At 44.9% G+C, this 20,444-nt stretch overlaps 1 protein-coding gene across 1 annotated transcript in view; it reads right to left on the minus strand.

Annotated features, from left to right (window-relative positions):
- Positions 1 to 287: 287 nt before the first annotated feature.
- LOC115094267 (zinc finger protein 2-like) overlaps positions 288 to 20,444 on the minus strand; it is a 39,292-nt gene continuing 19,135 nt past the window's right edge. The window contains exons 2-4 of the mRNA XM_029607146.1: positions 16,960 to 17,086; positions 16,709 to 16,822; positions 288 to 2,941 (exon numbers count right to left, since the gene is read on the minus strand). Of these exons, the coding sequence (XP_029463006.1) occupies positions 1,494 to 2,941; positions 16,709 to 16,822; positions 16,960 to 17,086 (1,689 nt within the window). The 3' untranslated portion in view covers positions 288 to 1,493. The remainder of the gene's footprint in view (positions 2,942 to 16,708; positions 16,823 to 16,959; positions 17,087 to 20,444) is intronic.

The raw sequence follows: 20,444 nt of genomic DNA on the forward strand, positions 1-20,444 counted from the left end.
TGGAAATAGCTGAGGCTCATGGGAGCTCGATAGGGGCCAACAATGAAGCTGGCACCTTCACTCATCCAGGAGAGCACGGTGAAGAGGAATAGACCATGGCCTAATAGACAGCAGAATGGTATGGTGCTGCACTATATGGAGGTGCACTTGGTCCTTATAAACAGAGAAGGAGGTCAAATCTCCAAAGAGCCGAGCTAATAGTTACACTGACTCCCCCCATTTGGTGTTTGGGATGCTATTTCATCTCCTTCAGAATTACCAACAATGATAACACATATACAACCCTACACATTTTATGGTTTGCTTTATTTTAGATACAGATACAATTCATGGCTCTGCTTCGGGCAGACAGACTGTTAAACATGCAGCAGATCAAACATTTCTCGGACAACTGCCAACCGTGCCTGAAATCTCTCTCGCTCATAGGAAAGTGTATGAAGAAAAACCTCTTTCATTTGGTTTTCTATTTATTTCATATTTCTTGTTTTGTTTTGTTTCTGTTATTTTGGCGCAGGCTTAAAAAACAAGAGAAAGCAAATGAAACTTTGTTGGGGTTTTTTTGTGTCATTTCGGATGGCAAATGACCCAAAACAAACAATTGTCATTCTTTCCCTGTCATTTTAAAATGAAGGCATGTCCCTACTCTCTCATTCACTCACATATAAACTCACATATGCGCATGCCTCAAAGCCTCAGCCGTATCTACCGTTGTGCCTCTAACTTGCAGGGGGACTTGTGCTGGGAAGAATAAGGTGGGTTTAGAGAGTTCCTTACAATCAGGATACAAACATGCTTTTATAATCCTTCTGCTTCAGAACCGTGTGAGCAGCCAGCTCCAAGTTGAATGTTAAAGTGCAGCCACAGTTTAAGAGCTTCTCAAGCAAAAAGGAGCAGCGTGAACATTGCTGCCCTCCATTTACTGATGACTGAATCCTGGCGTGGGACTGAAAACGAAACTGCCTCAGGACACGGAGAGTGCCAGCGGTAGGCAAAGGATTCAGGACCAGCAGCTATCATGTGCTAAGTCCTCGTCTCTGTTCACAAGATTCCCCCCCCCCCCTCCCCAATTCGACTACCGGTATTAAAACCGAGATATTATGGACTGCTGCCTTTCTGAGAGCTGAATTCTTTCCAGGCCATGATAACTTTTTATTTGGACCAATATGAAAATAATCCAAAGATGATGTTAGCCATAAGCTTTCAAGATCAAATAAGACCCTTCTTTAGATGTGACCTGTGGTCTTGAAGATTTTGCGCATCCCTATGTTTGGGTGATTGTTACAGTGGCCTAATGAATGATATGGCTGCCTGCAAAGAATCCAGTTTTCTACAGAATCAATATGACTTCTAGAATTTTGCACTAAAAAAGGAATTGGTTATAAACATTCTTTCTGGCATTTTTTTTTTTTTTAACACTACCACATTCGGTAATCTAGCCTGTAACATTCTACCAGGGGGCATGGAAATGCCCCCAGGTATTCGCGGTGCCTCAGTCATGCAGTCTCAGTTTTCACCTGGTACAGCAATGTCACCGCCTCCAGGGAATTTGCTGCATCTCCAGATCCCACACACATTCTCCGATGGGTCCGCTGGTGCGTAGTAAGACCTGAACTCTGGCCAAAGCATTTGTCACACTCACTACACTTGTAGGGCTTTTCACCTGTGTGAATCCTGTGGTGCTTAATGACACTTGAAAGGTCACCAAAGCATTTATCGCAGTATGCACATTTGTATGGTCTCTCCCCAGTGTGGGTTCTTTTGTGTCTCATGAAACTTGAGCTGTCACTGAATCCTTTTTGACACTCTGTGCATATGTATGGTTTCTCCCCTGTGTGCGTCCTTTTATGCACAATAAGATGTGCACTTTTAATGAAACATTTCCCACATTCAGTACATTTATAGGGTCTCTCTCCCGTGTGGATTCTCTTATGTTTAATGAATGTTGAGCTGTCAGTGAAGCTTTTCTCACATTCAATACATTTATATGGTTTCTCCCCTGTGTGAATTCTCCTGTGTTGAACAAGGTGTGAGCTATCAGTGAAGCTTTTTTCACAATCTGAGCATTTATACGGTCTTTCTCCTGTGTGGATTCTGTGATGTAAAATAAGATGTGAACTGTCAGTGAAGCATTTCTCACATTCAGAGCATTTATATGGCTTCTCTCCAGTATGAAGTCTCCTATGTACAATCAGACTTGAGCTGTTAATGAACCTTTTGTCACATTCAGTACACTGATATGGTCTCTCTCCTGTGTGAGTCCTCTTGTGTACAGTGAGAGTTGAATGATCACCATAACATTTGTCACAATAATTACATTTATAAGGCCTTTCCCCTGTGTGGGTTCTTTTATGCTTGCTCAAAGATGAGCTGTCACGGAAGCATTTACCACAGTCAGTACATTTATATGGTCTCTCTCCTGTGTGTGTTCTTCGATGGGCTTTGAGAGCTGATCTATAGTAGAAGCCTTTATCACAGTCATGACATTCATATCGTCTCTTTGCCATTCTCCTTTTGTCATTTGCCATCTTCCTTCTCCTTCGCCTATATCGTTGTCTTGTTGTGTGGTTTCCTTGGTGGCTAATAACAGTTAAGCTATGCTGGAGTCCTGCTTCACATTTTCTACATTTACACTGCAGCATATCTCTGTGGTTTCTCTGGTTGGCGATACCATCAACCCAGTTGCGTGACTTTCGTCCTCTGCGGGCTCTTGGCTCTATAATTAAGTGTGGTACTTGCTGGGGACCTCTTTCCCAGCCTGCAGCTCTGTTCAGTCCTTGCTCCAAAGCGCTCTCAGGACATTCTTCCTCTGGTGCGTGCCACCACCTGTGTATTTCCCACTGCAGGGCATCCTCTTTTCTTCCCACCAGTGTGTCCTGTAGTTTCAGACTCTTTGTGAATTGCTTGCGATGCTTGTCTTTGCTTGTATTCCAGGATCCAGCCTCTGTGGGATTAAGTGGGGAAAAAAGTCATAATTTATTTATGTCTTACTACAGAGGATAATCGTTCAAATAAAGAGATTTTTAAAATGCAGCTGAAAATCCAAAAAAGAACAGTTTTCAACAATAGAGAAAATTCAGTCACTAATTAATTAAGTAGTGCTGCCTTGTTGAGGCAGCACTACTTGGCAAATTCTAAAGCTCATTCACAACCAATTGAGGACTCCAAAATACGTAATGTATACTGCTGTCCAGTATCACTTATATCAGCTGAAACCATACATTGGTTATGCCTTCACTATCTATTGTGTACCGTTTTTAATTGTTATAAATAATAAATGAGTGAATTTTCCAATTAAAACGTGTTTTCTTTGTGGGTTTTTCAGTGTTTAAATGTCTTTTTTTTTAAATAAGAAATCCATTGTTTAACAATCACTTTCTCCCACATGGTCACCCCACTTCGACTGTTCTTAACTGAAAGACTCTGCACACTTATCTGATTTTTACTTGAGATGCCATCATCTCTATGTGTTAGTTCTGCTCCTGCAAAAAATGGGGTCCCTTCTTCCACTGCATTATTTTAATGGCAAGTTCCCATTCTGCTCACAGTCCTGGAAGCAGCCAAGTTATTATGTTTCACACAGGAGCTAATGGCATAAATGAAGTTCCCCAATCTTCCCCTGGTGTTGCTGGATGCTAGGCAAGGGAGCTAGCATGCTTTTCCCTGGTACATCATACTGGCTCTGTTAGGATTCGTGGGTTTCGTGGCCCCTTGGCCCGAGGTGAGGGTTGATACCACCTGTGGGGTCTTCCTACTGCGGTAAATGGGTGTTGCTTGCTTTCTCATCCAGCTTTGCCATTCCTGTCTACCTTGCCCAGACTCCTCTCTCCAGCATTGCCCAGCCTCATCTCGCCAGGCTTGCCCAACCTTGTCTCTCCAGCCTGGTCCTGCCTCATCATATCCAGCAACTCCTGCCTCCAAGCCTATCCTGCTGTGTCAGTCCCTCTTGCCCCACTCCTTGTCTTCTCTATGGACGGACTCTTGGATCTGACCCCTTACCTGGATAACGACCATTCTTGATTGCCAGCTGCCACTGACCCTTTGCCTGAACATTGACTTACCTTGCTTGCTGCCTACCTCTCACCCTTGTCTGGGCCCTGGACATTTGCTTACACAGTACCCTAAGAGACTCTTTCCTAAATTCTGCTGTCCCCGGAACCCAAGGGTTCAACCTGTGGGGAAACAGGATGATACAGGTGAAGCCCTAGACCAGTCTTTTGCCAGCAGACCTTCGCCAAATGTTTGTGAGGGCCTATGAGGTTCACCCCATAGGCTGCAATAACTTCATCACAGCAGCAAGAGTTCAAATTACCCAGGGGACCTGTACTTGCTCTAGGCCATTATGGACCTGGCCCAAATCCAGGAGCAGCATGGGGTCCTGAATCAAGTCACTGAACTCCTAGAGAGACTTGCAGTCTGCATGGATGCCCTAATGCCTGCACAGACTCCTGCTCTGGTGGCTCTGCCCCTGCTGGTTCGTGTCTCTCCGCCTAGAACATTTCTTCAGCTTCCTTCTCCCCCATGCTATCATGAGGGCCGAAAGGAGTGCTGTGACTTCCTAAATCAATGCCACATGCCGAAATCCAGTCCACCTTGTTCCCCACCGACCGTATCAAAGTGACTTACATCTTGTCCTTGCTGGGTGGCACAGCCCTAGCCTGGGCATCTCCACTGTGGGAGCAAGACAAGCCGATTCTGCAAAGCCTTCCAGACTTCCTCCGCCATCTCCAGCTCATTTTTGGGGAAGTAGGCTGTTCATTCTCCATGGCCACAGAACTTCTTAGAGTTCACCAAGGGCCACGTACCGTTGGTGAGTATACAATATAGTTCCATACCCTTGCATCGGAGCTCCAGTGGGGAGAGGAAATCTCTCAGCCATTTTCTGGCATTGTTTCTCCGGTCGGATAAAAGATAAGCTGGCCGGTCAAGATGTTGCCACCACATTAGACGCAGTAATCACTCTGGCTATCCATGACTATCTGTTCCAATAGCGGGATCAGGAGACTAATGCTACCTGGTGCCATGTTCAGTGCATCCAGAATCCTCCAGTGCTAGTTTCCATCCCAGAACCGAGGGTCCCAGTGGAGCCAATGCAGCTGGGCTATATTAGACTGTCCCCTGAGGAGAAGTTTCGCAGAGGCACTAGGCTTATGCCTTTACTGAGCTGATCGAGGACACCTTGAATCCCAGTGCCCTGAGAAATTGGGAAACTTCCATGGCGAGGGACGATTGGGGAGGCAACCCTAGGTCATGTATTCTCCTCTTCACAACTACTAGTTTCTGTCTCTCTCTCCTACCAACATGGCCATCTGGGCACAGAAGCATTTCTTGATTCCAGAGCAAGCAGAAACTTCATTAATGAGGTTCTTGTACATCAACACAGGATCCCCCTCCATAAGGAGATCATCTCCTTCCACATGATACCTAGAGCAGTGAACCAGGTCATTCTGGGTTTGCCTTGGTTTCAACAGCACCAGCCTGTGATATGTTGGAACTCCTTGGAGCTGGCTCATTGAGGTCCTAATTGTGCTGCTACCTGTCTCACCTGGTTTTTTTTTTTAATGTGAACTTTATTGACCAGTACAATCATACATATCAAAACATCAGTGTTGCTGGTCCCTGTTTTGTATCATAATATAACACCCATTATTCCTCTCCCTCTCTCCCCAACCCATCTCTTCAGATGAATATTGTGTACATATTATAAGCACAAAGAGAAGTATGTTAAAAGCAAGAATGAAACAACAATGTACATTAGTACATGAGGGATGGTCCAAGAAAACAAAGAGGTAGGCGATCTATGATACCGTCAGGCGAGCACAAAAGGAATAGATGCCTTAATCTTTTTCAATCCTTTATTAATGCAGAGACGTTTCAAGTAAATTGCCCGACTCAGGCCGAGTTTCGCAGCTTTGTAGCTGCTGCCTCAGGGGCTCCAAACTTCAAATCACTGATACTGTATAATCCACTCTGATTATATAGTATGCCATTGATGAATAAACAACTTTAAAGCAAAAGGGTCCAAACGCAAATTCATGTGGCAAACCGCAGAGGACAGGACCTAGGGTCAATTGTTTGCAGGAATGACAATAAAACTATTAAACCAAATGCATGTCTCTTATGTGTCATTTCTCTAAAATTTAGGAAGATAAGCTTGCCTTAGTTTGCTGACTTTTGGATATTCAGCCATTGAACCAATGGCTGCCAAACCAAGTGAAATGCAGACAGTCTATCATGTCGAATAGCAGTGAGATGGGCCATCCGATAGCTATAGTGGATTCTGTGAATTACAGATGATAGAGATGGAGGATTAGGAGTCTTCCACACCTTTGCCCTGTCTCACCTGTTTTGACGGTGACCTCTACCTTACCAGGGCTACCGTGTCCATATGCCGATATGTTCTCCAAACAATGGGTCAAGACTCTGCCTTCTCATCAGATCTATGATTGTGCCATAGATCTTCTACCTGAAAAGGTGTCTCCATAGGGAAGTGTATATCCTCTCTCAGTCTCAGAAACGGAGGCCATGAGCCAATATATCAAGGAGAACTTGGAAAGGGGCTTTATCCAGTCTTCTTCCTCCCCTGCAGGAGCAGGCTTCTTCTTTGTGAGCAAGAAGGACAGTCCTCTCTGGCCCTATATTGATTACAGGGTCCTAAACATCATCACGAAGAAGAACCATCAGTCTTTACCTCTCATCTCTGAACTATTTGATTGCCAACAAGGTGCAAACATTTTCATCAAACTGTACCTGCGAAAAGCATACAACCTTATACTCATCCGTAAAAGAGAAAAATGGAAAACTGCATTCAACACTAGAGACAAGCACTACGAATATTTAGTTATGCCATTCGGCCTGTGCACCACTCCCACAGTATTCCAGAATATGGTACACGAAATATTCCAGGACTTCCTGTATTTTCACCTGGCTGTATATCTGAATGATATCCTAACCTACTCCCAATCTCTGAACCAACAACAGAAGCATGTTAAGCAAGTGCTAAGGCTACGAGAACTCCATCTCTTTGCCAAATTAGAAAAATGCCTCTTTGAGCAGGGACAACTTCCCTTCTTGGGCTATATAATCTCCCAGACCGGCTTCCACATGGATCCTGCAAAGCAAAAGGCTATCCTAGACTGCCTTGGCTGGTGGGCCTCCAAGGCACTATAGTGTATTCTAGGATTCGCAAATTACTATAGACACTTTATCTCTGGATACTCAACCTTTGCAGCATCTCTTACCACCTTAACCAAGTAGGGTGCTGATTCCTGGTGCTGGCCTGCGGAAGCCATCGATGCCTTCCAGGCCTTCAAACAAGCCTTCTTCCGAGGACCTGGCATCCGGATTCAGACTGACCCTTTGTCTTAGAGGCAGATGCCTTTACCCTTCGGGTAGGGGCTGTCCTCAATCAACACAGCATTCAAGGGTCTCACCAGCTGTGCTTCTTCTTCTTCCTCCACAATTTCTCCCCAGCAAAAAGGAATTACACGATTGAGGATCAGGAACCCCTTGCGGTAAAATTAGTGCTGGAAAAATGGCGGCATCTACTAGAAGGAGCAAAGCACCAATGATAATCTGCACCAATCACAAAAACTGGAGAACCTATAACAGCTCAACAGTTCAACCCAAGACTGGTTCCTCTTCTTCAAATGGTTCAACTTTTGAGCTCTGCTAGTAGCCGGCACCCAAGAACCAGAGAGCAGATGCCCTCTCCCGCTCCTTCCATACAGAAGATATATTGGAAACCCCATGATATATTATAGACCTAGTAAGGATCCTTGTAATGGCTGCCACACCGGTCCCTCCAAGGAAGACAGTAGAGACCAAGCACCTTCACGAAAAGATGAGCTCATGATTTGTGCCTGGCAGGACACCCTGGAGTTGCCTGGACTCGAACTCCTTTTGCACCATTACTGGTGTCCTCAGGTAAAGTCCAATGTGAAGAACTATGTAGAATCCTGCCCTGCCTGTGCATAGCACAAGACCACTCATGACCAACCTTGGGGGCTGTTACAGCCATTGACAGCCCCTGAAGAACTCTGAACCCACTTGTCCGCTGATTTTATCACAGATGTCCCACTCTCTCGCTGCTTCATCAAATATGGGTCATGGTGGATAAATTCTCCAAAATGACACATTTCATTCCTCTTCCAGGCTTGCCCTCTGCTCCTGAATTGGCCCGTCTCTTTGTGCAACATGTATTCTGCCTGCATGGTCTATCCTCTCACATTCTATTTGATTGAGGTACCCAGTTCACAAGCCGATACAGGAAGGGGGTCTGCAAGAAGTTTAGAATTACACTGGATCTCACCATAGCCTATCAACAAGGGAATGGACAAACCAAAATGATTAATCAAGTCTTGAAGACCTTTCTTAGGCTATACGTCAACAACAACAAGATAATTTGGCCATCCTCCTTCCATGGGCAGAATTTTCGCATAACAACCATGTAAGCAGTTCCCACGGCTCAACACCTTTCCTACTTGTCTATGGCAAGCACCCTGGGTGCCTCTACCCTTTCCTCTTTCAGAGTCCTGTCCAGTAGCCCAAATCACATCCCAGGAACTCCATGATCTTTGGTAGAGGAACAATCATCAACTTATCAAGGCAACTGCTCAATCCAAAAAACAGGCAGACAAAAAGCGCAGAGCAGCCCACAATTTAATCCAGGCAATCTGGTATGGCTGGGCATGCATAATTTATGCCGCTGTATACCTTCCATTGGTCCTTTCCCCATCCTGCAACAAGTGAGCCCAGTGACATATTGGATTAAATTATCATCAACTCTATGCATACATAATGTTTTCCACGTTCCTTTTCTGAAGCCACTGGTTCTCTCACTGCCATCTCGGCAACCTCCCCGCCCCACAGAAACAACCTCCAAGGAGGACACCACTTATGAGATACAAGAGATTCTGGCTGCTCACAGATGATGGAACAGGCTGGAATACTTCATAGCCTGGAAAGCAAAGTTGCTTACCTGTAACAGGTGTTCTCCTAAAACAGCAGGTTGTTAGTCCTCACATTTGGGTGACATCATCAGATGGAGCCCGGCACGGAAAACTTTTGTCAAAGCTTTTAGAAACTTTGACTGGCACACTGAGCATGTCCAGCATAACACTATCTGGCGTCCAAGCGGGGTCCCTCTTCAGTCTCGTAACAGAGAAGTATGAAAAAATAAAATAACAAACATAGGAGAAACCCAACTCCGCGGAGTGGTGGACGGGTTTCCTGAGGACTAACTTTCTGCTGTCCTAGGAGATTACCTTTTACAGGTAAGCAACTTTGCTATCTCCTAGGACAAGTAGGACATAGTCCTCACATGTAAGTGAATACCAAGCTACAGGCTGCTCTTGGCAACAACAATGACCAAAAGAAACCTAACTGGGTGCCAAGGGGCACAAAAAACCCACAGTGCTGTTGGCAACAGAGGGAGACAGCCTGAACCCGAACAAAGGGCCCTAGGCAGGGAGAGTTGGGTTTACAGCTGAAAGAGATTTTGAAGGATGTATTGGTCGAAGCTACTGTCATGTAGGCCCTCCTTGTCCAATCAGTAGTGAGCAGCAAACGTGTGGAGAGAACTCCATGTCACAGCCTTGCAGATTTCGGCAACAGGAACCGAAGAGAACAGGGGGACTCCGCCCTATTCTAGACCTGAGAGCTTTGAACAAATTCCTTCAAAAAGAAAAGTTCAAGATGGACTCTTTGGGCACCATGATCCCACTCCTGCAAAGAGGAGATTGGCTTTCCTCCCTCAGTCTGAAAGATGCCTATGCCTACATCAAGATCTTTCCTGGTCACCTAAAGTATGTTCGATTTACCATGGCCAAAGGACACTTCCAGTACAGGATGTTACCATACCGAAGCTGCCATGGCTCTTGCAGAGTGAGCCTTGACATGGCCTCCAAGCTGAAGGCCCGCCTACGCATAGCAGAAGGAAATACAATCTGCCAGCCAGTTTGACAGAGTTTGCTTGGTCACCACGACTCCCAACCTATTCTTATCAAAAGATATGAAGAGCTACGTGGACTGCCGTGGGCCACTGTGTGTTCGAGATAGAATACTAAGGCTCTCTTGCAATCTAAACTATGCAGAGCCCTTTCACCCTGATGTGAATAAGACCTTGGAAAGAAGGTGGGCAGAATAATTGACTGAGATGAAAATCAGTCACCACCTTAGGCAGGAACTTGGGGTGAGTACGCAGGACCACTCTATTGTGGAAGAATTTTGTGTAGGGTGGAATACTTCACCAACACCTGAAGCTCACTAACCCTGCGTGCTGAAGTGACCGCAACCAGGAAAAGAACTTTCCAGGTCAGATACATCAGACAGGAGTTCAGAAGCTTGAAAGGATCACACATGAGTCAAACTAATACAGCATTGTGGTCCCACGATGCAATGGGAGGCCACAAGGGAGGCTTCAGTTGAAGCAAACCTCACATAAACCTCCCCACTACAGGCTGCCCAGAGATGGGCATACCGCTAACTCCCTGCTAGTAAGCACTGATGGCACTCAGGTGTAACCTGACTGAGCTGGTCTTCAAGTCATCCTCCAAAAGGTGCCACAAATAGTTGAGCAACTTCAGAGTAGAGCAGGAAAACGGATCCAAGCTGTGACCTGCACATCAGACGGAAAACCTCTTCCACTTCAGACCGTAAGATTTTCTGGTGGAAGGTTTCCTGGAAGCTACCAGTACCCGAGACATGTCATCAGAGAGGCCCAGGGGCCACAGAACTAGCCTCTCAACATCCAGGCCATCAAGGCTAACGATCCTGAGTTATTAGGTCAGGGGAGGTCCCCAGACTGATTAGTTCTCTAACAAACAGGTCCTTCAGGAGCGGGAACAAGACCTGCCTCAGCCAACAAGGTGCTACGAGAATCATGGTCCCCTTGTCATGCTGGAGCTTCAAGAGAGTCTTTATCAACAGTGGAAGTGGAGGATACCCGTACAGAAGGCCTAGGCCTAGGCCCAAAAGGTGGGCAAAGGCGTCCAAGGCTAGTGTTCCGTCTGATCTGAACAGGGAGTAGAAGTGGCTCTCCTTGTAGTTGGCAAGGGGACACAAAGAGATTCACATCTGGGGTCCCCATTATTGGATTCAGGCACCACTCATGTGGCCAGAACGCCTGATTCAGGCGATCTACCACCACATTCTCTGTCCCAGCCAGGTACATCACTTGCAGGAGTCTGCTTTGTGACAGAGTCCAAGACCAAATCTGCACTGCCTCCTGACAGAGGAGGAATGATCCAGTGCCTCCCTGTTTGTTGATTGTACCACATTGCCACCTGATTGTCTTTTTGAATGAGGACAAAACAGTTGGACAAGCAATTCCAGAACGCCCAGTGGATCGCTCGCAGCTCCATAAGAACATAAGAATATGCCACTCTGAGTCAGACCAAGGGTCAATCAATCCAGGCCATAAGAACCTGGCAAGTATCCAAAAACTAAGTCTATCCCATGCTACTGATGCTATTAATAGCAGTGGCTATTTTCTAAGTCAACTTAATTAATAGCAGGTAATGGACTTCTCCTCTAAGAACTTATCCAAACCTTTTTTAAAACCAGCTACACTAACTGAACTAACCACATCCCCTGGCAACAAATTCCAGAATTTAATTGTGCATTGAGTGAAAAATAATTTTCTCTGATTAGTTTTAAATGTGCTACATGCTAACTTCATTGAGTGCCCCCCTAGTCCTTCTATTATCCAAAAGAGTAAATAATCGATTCACATTTATTCATTCTAGACCTCTCATGATTTTAAACACCTCTATCATATCACCCCTCAGCCGTCTCTTCTCCAAGCTGAACAGTCCTAACCTCTTTAGTCTTTCCTCATAGGGAAGCTGTTCCATCACCTTTATCATTTTGGTCACCCTTCTCTGTACCTTCTCCATCACAACTATATCTTTTTTGAGATGTAGCGACCAGAATTGTACACAGTATTCAAGGTGCAGTCTCACCATGGAGTGATACCGAGGCATTATGACATGGCTTTCCTCCCTCCCCATTCCCTTTCTAATAATTCCCAACATTCTGTTTGCTTTTTTGACTGCCGCAGCACACTGAACCAATAATACATTGAAATTGTCAGTTCAGTGTGCTGCGGCAGTCAAAAAAGCAAACAGAATGTTGGGAATTATTAGAAAGGGAATGGTGAATAAAATGGAAAATGTCATAATGCCTCTGTATCGCTCCATGGTGAGACCGCACCTTGAACACTGTGTTAAGTATAACCCGAGTCAGGGGAGCCTGGAAAAGAACCCCCTGCTCCAGATTGGAAAGATCTTCCCACAAAGACAGGGAGATCTGAAGAGGCTGTGTAATGCTGCCACTGTGACTGCACAAGTGTGCCGGGGTAACATGAACCGACATAGCTATGTGGCCGAGAAGACGAAGCAAAAGGCCTCCCGGCAGTGGCAGATCAAACTCACAAGCGATGACAGGGCAAGTGTCTGGTCGCGGGGTAGTAACGCCCTGGTCTAAACCGTGTCTAGTCAGGCCCCAATGAAGGCCAGCTGTGGCGACAGGCTGAGGTGGGATTTCAGGTAATTGATGACAAGCCCGAGAGACCGTAGCACCTGAATGGTCAACTTCAGAGAGCAAAGCACCCCCTCCTGGGTGGTGCTCTTGACCAGCCAGTCGTCCAAGTAGGGGAAAATGTGCACTCCCTGACGGTGGAGGTGTGCTCCCACTACTGCCAGGCACTAGGTGAAGACCCGTGGGGCCAATACATGGCCAAATGGTAACACCCTGTATTGGAAGTGTCCTTCACCCACAATAAATTGAAGATATTTTCGGTGACCAGGAAAGATCTCGATGTGGGCGTAGGCATCTTTCAGATTGAGGAAGCAAAACAATCTCCTCTTTGCAGGAGTGGGATCAGGGTACCCAAAGAGACCATCTTGAACTTTTCTTTTTGAAGGAATTTGTTCAAAGCTCTCAGGTCTAGAACAGGGCAGAGCCCCCCTGTTCTCTTCAGTATCAGGAAATACCAAGAGTAGAATCCTTGACCATGCTGGCACAGCAGAAAGGGTTTGACCACTCTGGCCATTCGAAGGGCAGAGAACTTTGTCAAGAGTATCTCCTGATGAAGGGAGAGGGACCAAAATGAACAAGGGGGAGATCTGAAAAGGCTGCATAATGCAGATACGTGCATGGAGGTCTAATGACCATGTGCCTTTGTGACATGTCAGACATCAGACACTATAAGGCGGAGAGTCCACAGCGACGTCCATGAAGTTCAACCAGTACCCTTGGCGAATGATGGAAAGGACCCACTGGTCTGAGGTAATGAGGGGCCAGCAGTTCACAAAGAGATGGAGCCTGCCCCTTACTGGAGGGCAAGACTTCGAGGGTATGGCAGTTTGGCCTATGCTCCCTCGCTGCTAGTCAAAACCCCATAGCAGTGCTAGCTGAGGCCTGGGTGTTCGCTGCTTCTGGGAACGGCCCCAGGAGCTGATGCGCACCCGTGAGGAAGGAGATTAATGCTACCTCTGGCGATAGAAGAACTTCTTAGAACCCTGTCGCAAGGATCTCCTGACCGAGGATGGCGGGTCTGAAGTACTGGTTGAAAGATGCTGCAGGGTCTCGTGGTGAACCTTCAATTGGGCCACCGCATCTCTGATCTTATCTCCAAAGAGATTTTCACCAGTGCAGGGCAGTTCTGCGAGTTTCTCTTGGACCTGTGACCAGAGGTCTGAAGCTCTGAGCTAGGCCATCCTGTGGGCACCAATGCCCGCTGCAGCCAACCTCGTCGCCATCTCAAAAACATCGTAGGTGGCCCTCAACTCATGTTTACCAACCTCTAGGCCCTGCTGCACCACTGTCAAAAAAGCATCCTGATGTTATTGGGGCAGATGCTCCAACAGCTCCTGAACCTGTTTCCACAGGTTTCAGTTGCACTGAGTCATGTACATTTACATTTATTAAAATTTATGAATCGCCCAACACAGCTCGTAGGAAGCAATACGGGCGATGAGCATGGCACCCTGATATACCTTCCTACCCATGGCATCCAACGCTCTATGCTCCCTACCTGGAGAAGCCAAGGCATGTGTGCGAACACTTGGCCTTTTTGAGGCGGACTCCACCACCACAGATTGATGTGGGAGGTGATGTCTCTCAAACCCTAATGGTTGCTGCACTAGGTAGATGGCATCCACCTTCCAATTCACTGGAGGAAGGGACACAGGGTGTTCCCAGGTCCTAAGGAACAGCCACTACCTCTTTTGGGGTGTCCACAAACTGGAGTACTTCCAGCATCTTATGCCGAGCGTCCTCCTCCATGAAGAGCTGAAGCGGGATAGCCTCCGCCATAGCCCAGACAAAATTCGCAAAGGAGAAGTCTTCTGGGGGGGACCTGCACCTCTCACCTGGAGGAAATGGGTCCAACAGAAGGTCCCCTGAGTCATCCGAGGCGAGTCAGAGGTATCATCCCCCCATGGATGATATGAGACAGCCTCCTCACTAAGGTCCCCTGGGGGTCATCATGGAGGGTCCCTGCCCACACCTCTCGCTTTGGGCACTGAGGGAATCAATGGCACCAAAGACATCGAGCTTCCCGAAGGCCCGGGAACTGGACAGGGAATGTCAGTCACAGAATCAAGGTGCTGGCGCTCGCATCGGCTCTTCCTTCTCAGAGGACCCCATGATGGGAATCACTCCAGTCTTCCTACTGTGGTAGTGAGTGTTGCCTTCTCGTCCGGCCTTGCATTTCTGTCTGCCTTGCCTAGCCTTGTCTCTCCAGCCTTGCCCAGACTTGTCTCTCCAACATTGCCAAGTCTCATCTCTCCAGCTCCATCCTGCCTCATTGTATCCAGCTCCTAATGCTCCAAGCCTATCCCACTGTGTCATTCCCTCTTGCCTTGCTCCTTGTCTTCTCTACAGACTGTCTCTTGGATCTGACCCTTTGCCTGGATTCCTACCATTCTTGTTGCCATCTGCCTCTGACCCCTTGCCTGGACATTGATCTACCTTGCTTGCCACCTGTCTCTGACCCTTGCCTGGGCCTGGACATTCACTTATGCAGTCCTCTAAGAGACTCTCACATACGTTCTGCTGGCCCCTGGAAACCAAGAGCTCAACCTGGGGGAAAAGGGGCTGGTATAGGTGAAGCTCTAGACTAATCTCTTGCCAGCAAACCTCCGCCAGCTGTCGGTGAGAGTCTACGGGGTTCGCCCCATAGGCTGCGTCAACCTCATCACAGCAACAAGGGTTCACATTGTTTACAATTTTTCAGTAATCAAAACTATTCTTTTATGGGTCAAAAGTATGGATCTTCCCAGACATATGTAAACTGACCCAGGACAGGAAGAATGAATTCATTCAATATAGAGATGCAATTATAGCAATAAGGGGTACGTTCTCTCTTTGATATCCAACTAAGTGTAATGTTGTACTTTCAGGTCAAAATTATACCTTTTTTTAACCTAATCAGCTGAAAGTTTTGCTCAATAATAAGATTGTTAATCCTTCCACCTCACTCCTGAGGTTTGTGGTTAGATGTATCAGTAATTTCACTCTCTGATTTTTGTTTTTCCTGATTTATTCCATTTTCTTATTTTGTATCTGTCTCTTGATCTTCCTCGTTCATAATGGACCAGAATAGGGTTTTTGTTATTATTATTGTTATGTGTTAATAATTTCTGTCAATATGAATCTGGCACTAACTCTTAATTCTGTAAAGTGTTTATTGCTTGTATTTGTCATTGAAAAATTGATAAATAAAGAGGAACAAATAACATTTAAGGTTCACCTATCTATCCTAACAGGTCGATACAGTACAGTGTGCTCCGGTGGAGCGCATTGTTAACCAGCGATTGGACGCGTGTTTTCGACGCGCTAGCTTTACCCCTTATTCAGTAAGGGGTAATAGCGCGTCAAAAACGCTCGTCCAACCCCCCCCCCCCCCCCCCCCCCGAACCTAATAGCGCCCGCAACATGCAAATGCATGTTGATGGCCCTATTAGGTATTCCCGCGCAATTCAATAAGTAAAATGTGCAGCCAAGCCGCACATTTTACTTTAAGAAATTAGCGCCTACCCAAAGGTAGGCGTTAATTTCTGCCGGCGCTGAGGAAGTGCGATATTATGTCGGAGGTCATAGCGATATTAAGTCGGAGGTCCAGAAAGTTAAAAAAAGTAAAAAAAAAGAAAAAAATTTGAAATAGGCCCGCAGCTCGCGGGTTAAAAACCGGATGCTCAATTTTGCCGGCGTCCAGTTTCCGAACCCGTGGCTGTCAGCGGCCTCGAGAACCGACGCTGGCAAAATTGAGCGTCGGTGTCAAACCCGCTGACAGCCGCCGCTGCTGTCCGAAAAGAGGCGCTAGGGACGCGCTAGTGTCCCTAGCGCCTCTTTTTACCGCCAGCCCTAATTTAAATAAATTAAATTACTGTATCGCGCGCACAGGAGAGTGTCCTGTGTGCGTAACGGGAAAGCGGGCGCTCGCCCGCTCTCTCGCGAGTTTTACTGTATCAGTCCGTAAGTGAGTTACAATAAAACATTCATAAGATCTTGATAACAAACAATATAACAAATTTTACAAAAATCTGCTGTAGTCCTCCTTAAAACACTGTATCAATCATTATTAGTACAGATGAATAATTTTTAAATATAATTGTTTGTGACTGTATCTGTGACCAATAGTAAAATGCATTTGGCTCAGGCAGCCCTGGGGTTACCCTTGCCCCCTTCAGTAATTTTTCCTGACCTCTGCTATGGCATTTAAGAGCCTTCCTCTTCTCTGAGTCACCGAGATCACTGATGCAAGGGGCTTTTCCATCTTCAATCTTTGATACAATGATAGGTTTGATGGTGGCATGCCCTGAGAAGAGGGGGAAATAAACAGATTATCATATTAAACATAAAGGGACCTTTGCTTCTGCTGCAGCCAGTCCTGCTATTTCAGAGACAGGATGGCTACAAAACTAGCACGCTAGAGACAGCTTATTGTGACTTTACCCAGTGAAGATAAAGTGATATAATTCTCCACCATCACATTTTGGTACAGCTCTTTCTGCCACTCTTCTAACAGCTGCCACTCCTCCTCAGAGAAATAGATGGCGACATCATGGAACGTAACAGGTGCCTGAAATAGCAAATGAGACATTCTCAGCACTTTCCACTGCAGTGTCATTCTGGCAACCAGCTGCATTTTTAATGCCTAACTTTTGAGGGTAGGTACTGTAAAAGAAATAGAAATTCTGTCAAAACTATACTGTGCTGTTAAGCTTGTTAGAAATGTCTGGACCTTTGCATTGCCATGCGCCTCACAAATCACAGAAGCACATCACTGGAACTAGGACTCTGCCATGATTGTGACACCATCAGTGATATCATAAAAGCCAGATGCCTGAACTATGTGGACAAATAAACCACATATATTAGTGAATGCCACTACATTTTTGTATGTTTCAAGTGATAACCCTCATAAACGAGCAAGCTTGCTCAATATTTTCAATCACGGGGTTAAACACTTGTTTTGTGTCCATAAAGCCACATATTAATTTTTAAGAAGCATTGCATGAAATATTTGAAAAGACACTTAGACAAACACAAACGTAAGCAGACGTTTTGTGTAAATGTTCACTTACAAATGATGCAATTTTTAATGCCTAACTTTTGAGGGTAGGTACTGTAAAAGAAATAGAAATTCTGTCAAAACTATTCTGTGTTGTTAAGCTTGTTAGAAATGTCTGGGCCTTTGCACTGCCATGCACCTGACAAATCACAGAAGCACATCACTGGAACTAGGACTCTGCCATGATTGTGACACCATCAGTGATATCATAAAAGCCAGATGCCTGAACTGAGTATGCGCCATCTACAATATCAGCTGTAAGAGCCCTCCTTCAAAATGCTGTGGAGTATTTTTAGACTTGGATGAAAGAATTCTGGAGAGCAGCTTCAGGCACTAGTGTGCTGCCATGAAGCAATTCTGATGGTGCCTGAACAGTTCTCAAGAAAAACTGAACTGCACTGATCGCAGTTGAAAAGCCATCTAAGAGTGCCGATGGCACAGTGAGGTTGATGTAAGAGTTCTAATGACCCTGTGCCTTTGTGACTTGTCAGACGTTGGACACTATAAAAGCCCAGGGCATTTTCAGCTGAACTTTCTGATGCAGCACAGCTACTGTTGGAGTGGGTCTGAAGAACAGTTACCTGGTGTTTGGATTTGTAACTTTGTATCTTAGGGGGGTGTGCGTTGAACAGTGGTGTGCATGCAGAGGTGGCTGTTTATAAAATTGCCCGCGCAATATGTGGGTAAACTTACACATGTACGCCATGTTTACGAATAAGTTTACCCGGTCATGTTTGTGCACAAATTTATCCCTCCCCCAACTCTGCCCCCAGGAAAATTTCATATCGATGTAGGGTGAGAATTTGCATAGCCGCTGTAGATGGTAGGGGGCAGTTTTTGAAAGCTGCTCAAGTGTGAAGGAGCATGGATAACTCAAAGTCCAGCAGGATCTCGAGGTACTGTACTTATTTATTTAACGTTTTTATATACCGCTTATAATAGAAAAAACACGCTAAACGGTTTACATATAAACAATAAAAATTAACATAAAACTTGTGATTTTAGGACTGGTTCATGGTTCCCAAAAGGGATTTTCATGGAAGGACTTGTCCATTTGCCTTTTGTATGCACAGGAACTCTATTTTGCTCAGATTCAAGCAGAGTTGAAATGCTATCTCTTCAAGATAAAGGATCTCAAAACACTCCAATATTTTATTGTTATGATATTAACTGCATTTTGCCTTGTCTTTATAAACCTGTCTGTGGAAAGCTATATAGGGAGTTAGTTAAAGTGGACTGGAATAACTTTGTATGCACAGCTGAGATAGTGGAACAAGTAATCACCAATAAATAAATGTGGATAAATATTAATTGTACAAGAGCTTAACATAAGATTCTTTTTAAACATGCTAGTTTCACATGCTTTGCTTAGTAAGTAACAAGTTGAAATAGGAACAGGAAACATCTGCCGACTGCTCGATAAGGCTAGTTAGTATCTGAACAGTTTGTCACTCATGCAGTAGCAGAATGTCTCCTGGCAGAAACCACAATTAAGGCATAAATCTGCTGAAGTTGTGAGTTCTAAATAAGACCAACTGAATTTGAAAAATCTAGACTAGAGTCAGGAAATGAGAGTATAAAATTAATTACAATTAAATGTCCTTTAGATCATCAGAGAGGGAGAGCTCCTTAGCCATCTCATCTATGGTCTCCAGGCCTGCTTTGTCTTTTGTTATCTTCCCAGTTACATTGACTTACAATAGGGAGACTTGCGAGGGAAGTATCTTTGTACAAATCTTATGCATTGCTTTAATGCTGATATACTATTTAAACTTACTTATATTTACTGTGATATTATTTGTCTTTGCTGATTTTTACCATATTTTACAATATTTAGTAAACTAAATATTTGCTTTTACAAGTTTGTGTTGTGTGTTCTATGGCATAATATTTCACCACTTAGCCCACTAATATACTGTCCTGCTAGAGTGAGACCATCTTCTGAGGTTCCTTCCAAACTTACTTTTTGTAGTTCTTTGGTGTAGTCCATTTCAGTTCTGTGCATATGGTCTATGATTATCTTAATGTATACACAACCAAAAATGCATATAACTAAAAAAATTACAATTGCAGTAAACTTCTTGTCTATGCAAAATATGAAGTAGGTACACTTTAGACACACAGAAATAAGCACAGTTATTGGTAAAATGTTAAAATATGAAAGAAACACTAAAGTGATTAAGTACAATCTTTTGGCCTGGCATTTTGCTCTGGGTTTCTAGCTCAATCAGAACTGACCTCTAATGGGCTATAGAACCATAATCCTTCATAAGCAACTAACAGGAGGGAGTGGAGAAGGAGCAGGCCATTTCATTACTCTCATTCAATCTAACAGCCATCACAGCAACAATCTGTGACCAGGGGCTAAGGATCGCAGCTTCTTCTAGAGCCCTGAATCTGGCCACAAGTTAATGCTGTTTGTATAATACATAATCAATGTGATTGTCCAATCAACTGCTCGGCATTTCAGTCAAACACACAGTTCTGATTTAACAGTCCTGTATATGACTTGGAAATGCATTCTGCATAGATTTGTCTGAAGTTCAAATGGAATGCATTTCAAAACTAATGTATGGGAGACTTCAGAGAGGACTGTACTATGCCCATTCTTCACCCTGAGCTAGTTCCCCCTTATGGGACTTTCTATTAATTAGGATGATATTTATTCAAAATGTTAATTTAAAACAATTCTATTGCTTGTGAAAACTGATTACACTATGAACCAAAATCAACCAATTAGCTATAGAATAACTACAGCACAGGCAATACCAGCAGTGTAAACTTCCGCATAAACTGCCCTATCAAAATACTGCAAAACCTACTCTGTAGAAATCATGTCTAGCGAGAAGTGAGAAATTTAGAGGTC

Source organism: Rhinatrema bivittatum, chromosome 6 (genome assembly GCF_901001135.1).
Source record: "Rhinatrema bivittatum chromosome 6, aRhiBiv1.1, whole genome shotgun sequence".
Classification (NCBI taxonomy): domain Eukaryota; kingdom Metazoa; phylum Chordata; class Amphibia; order Gymnophiona; family Rhinatrematidae; genus Rhinatrema; species Rhinatrema bivittatum.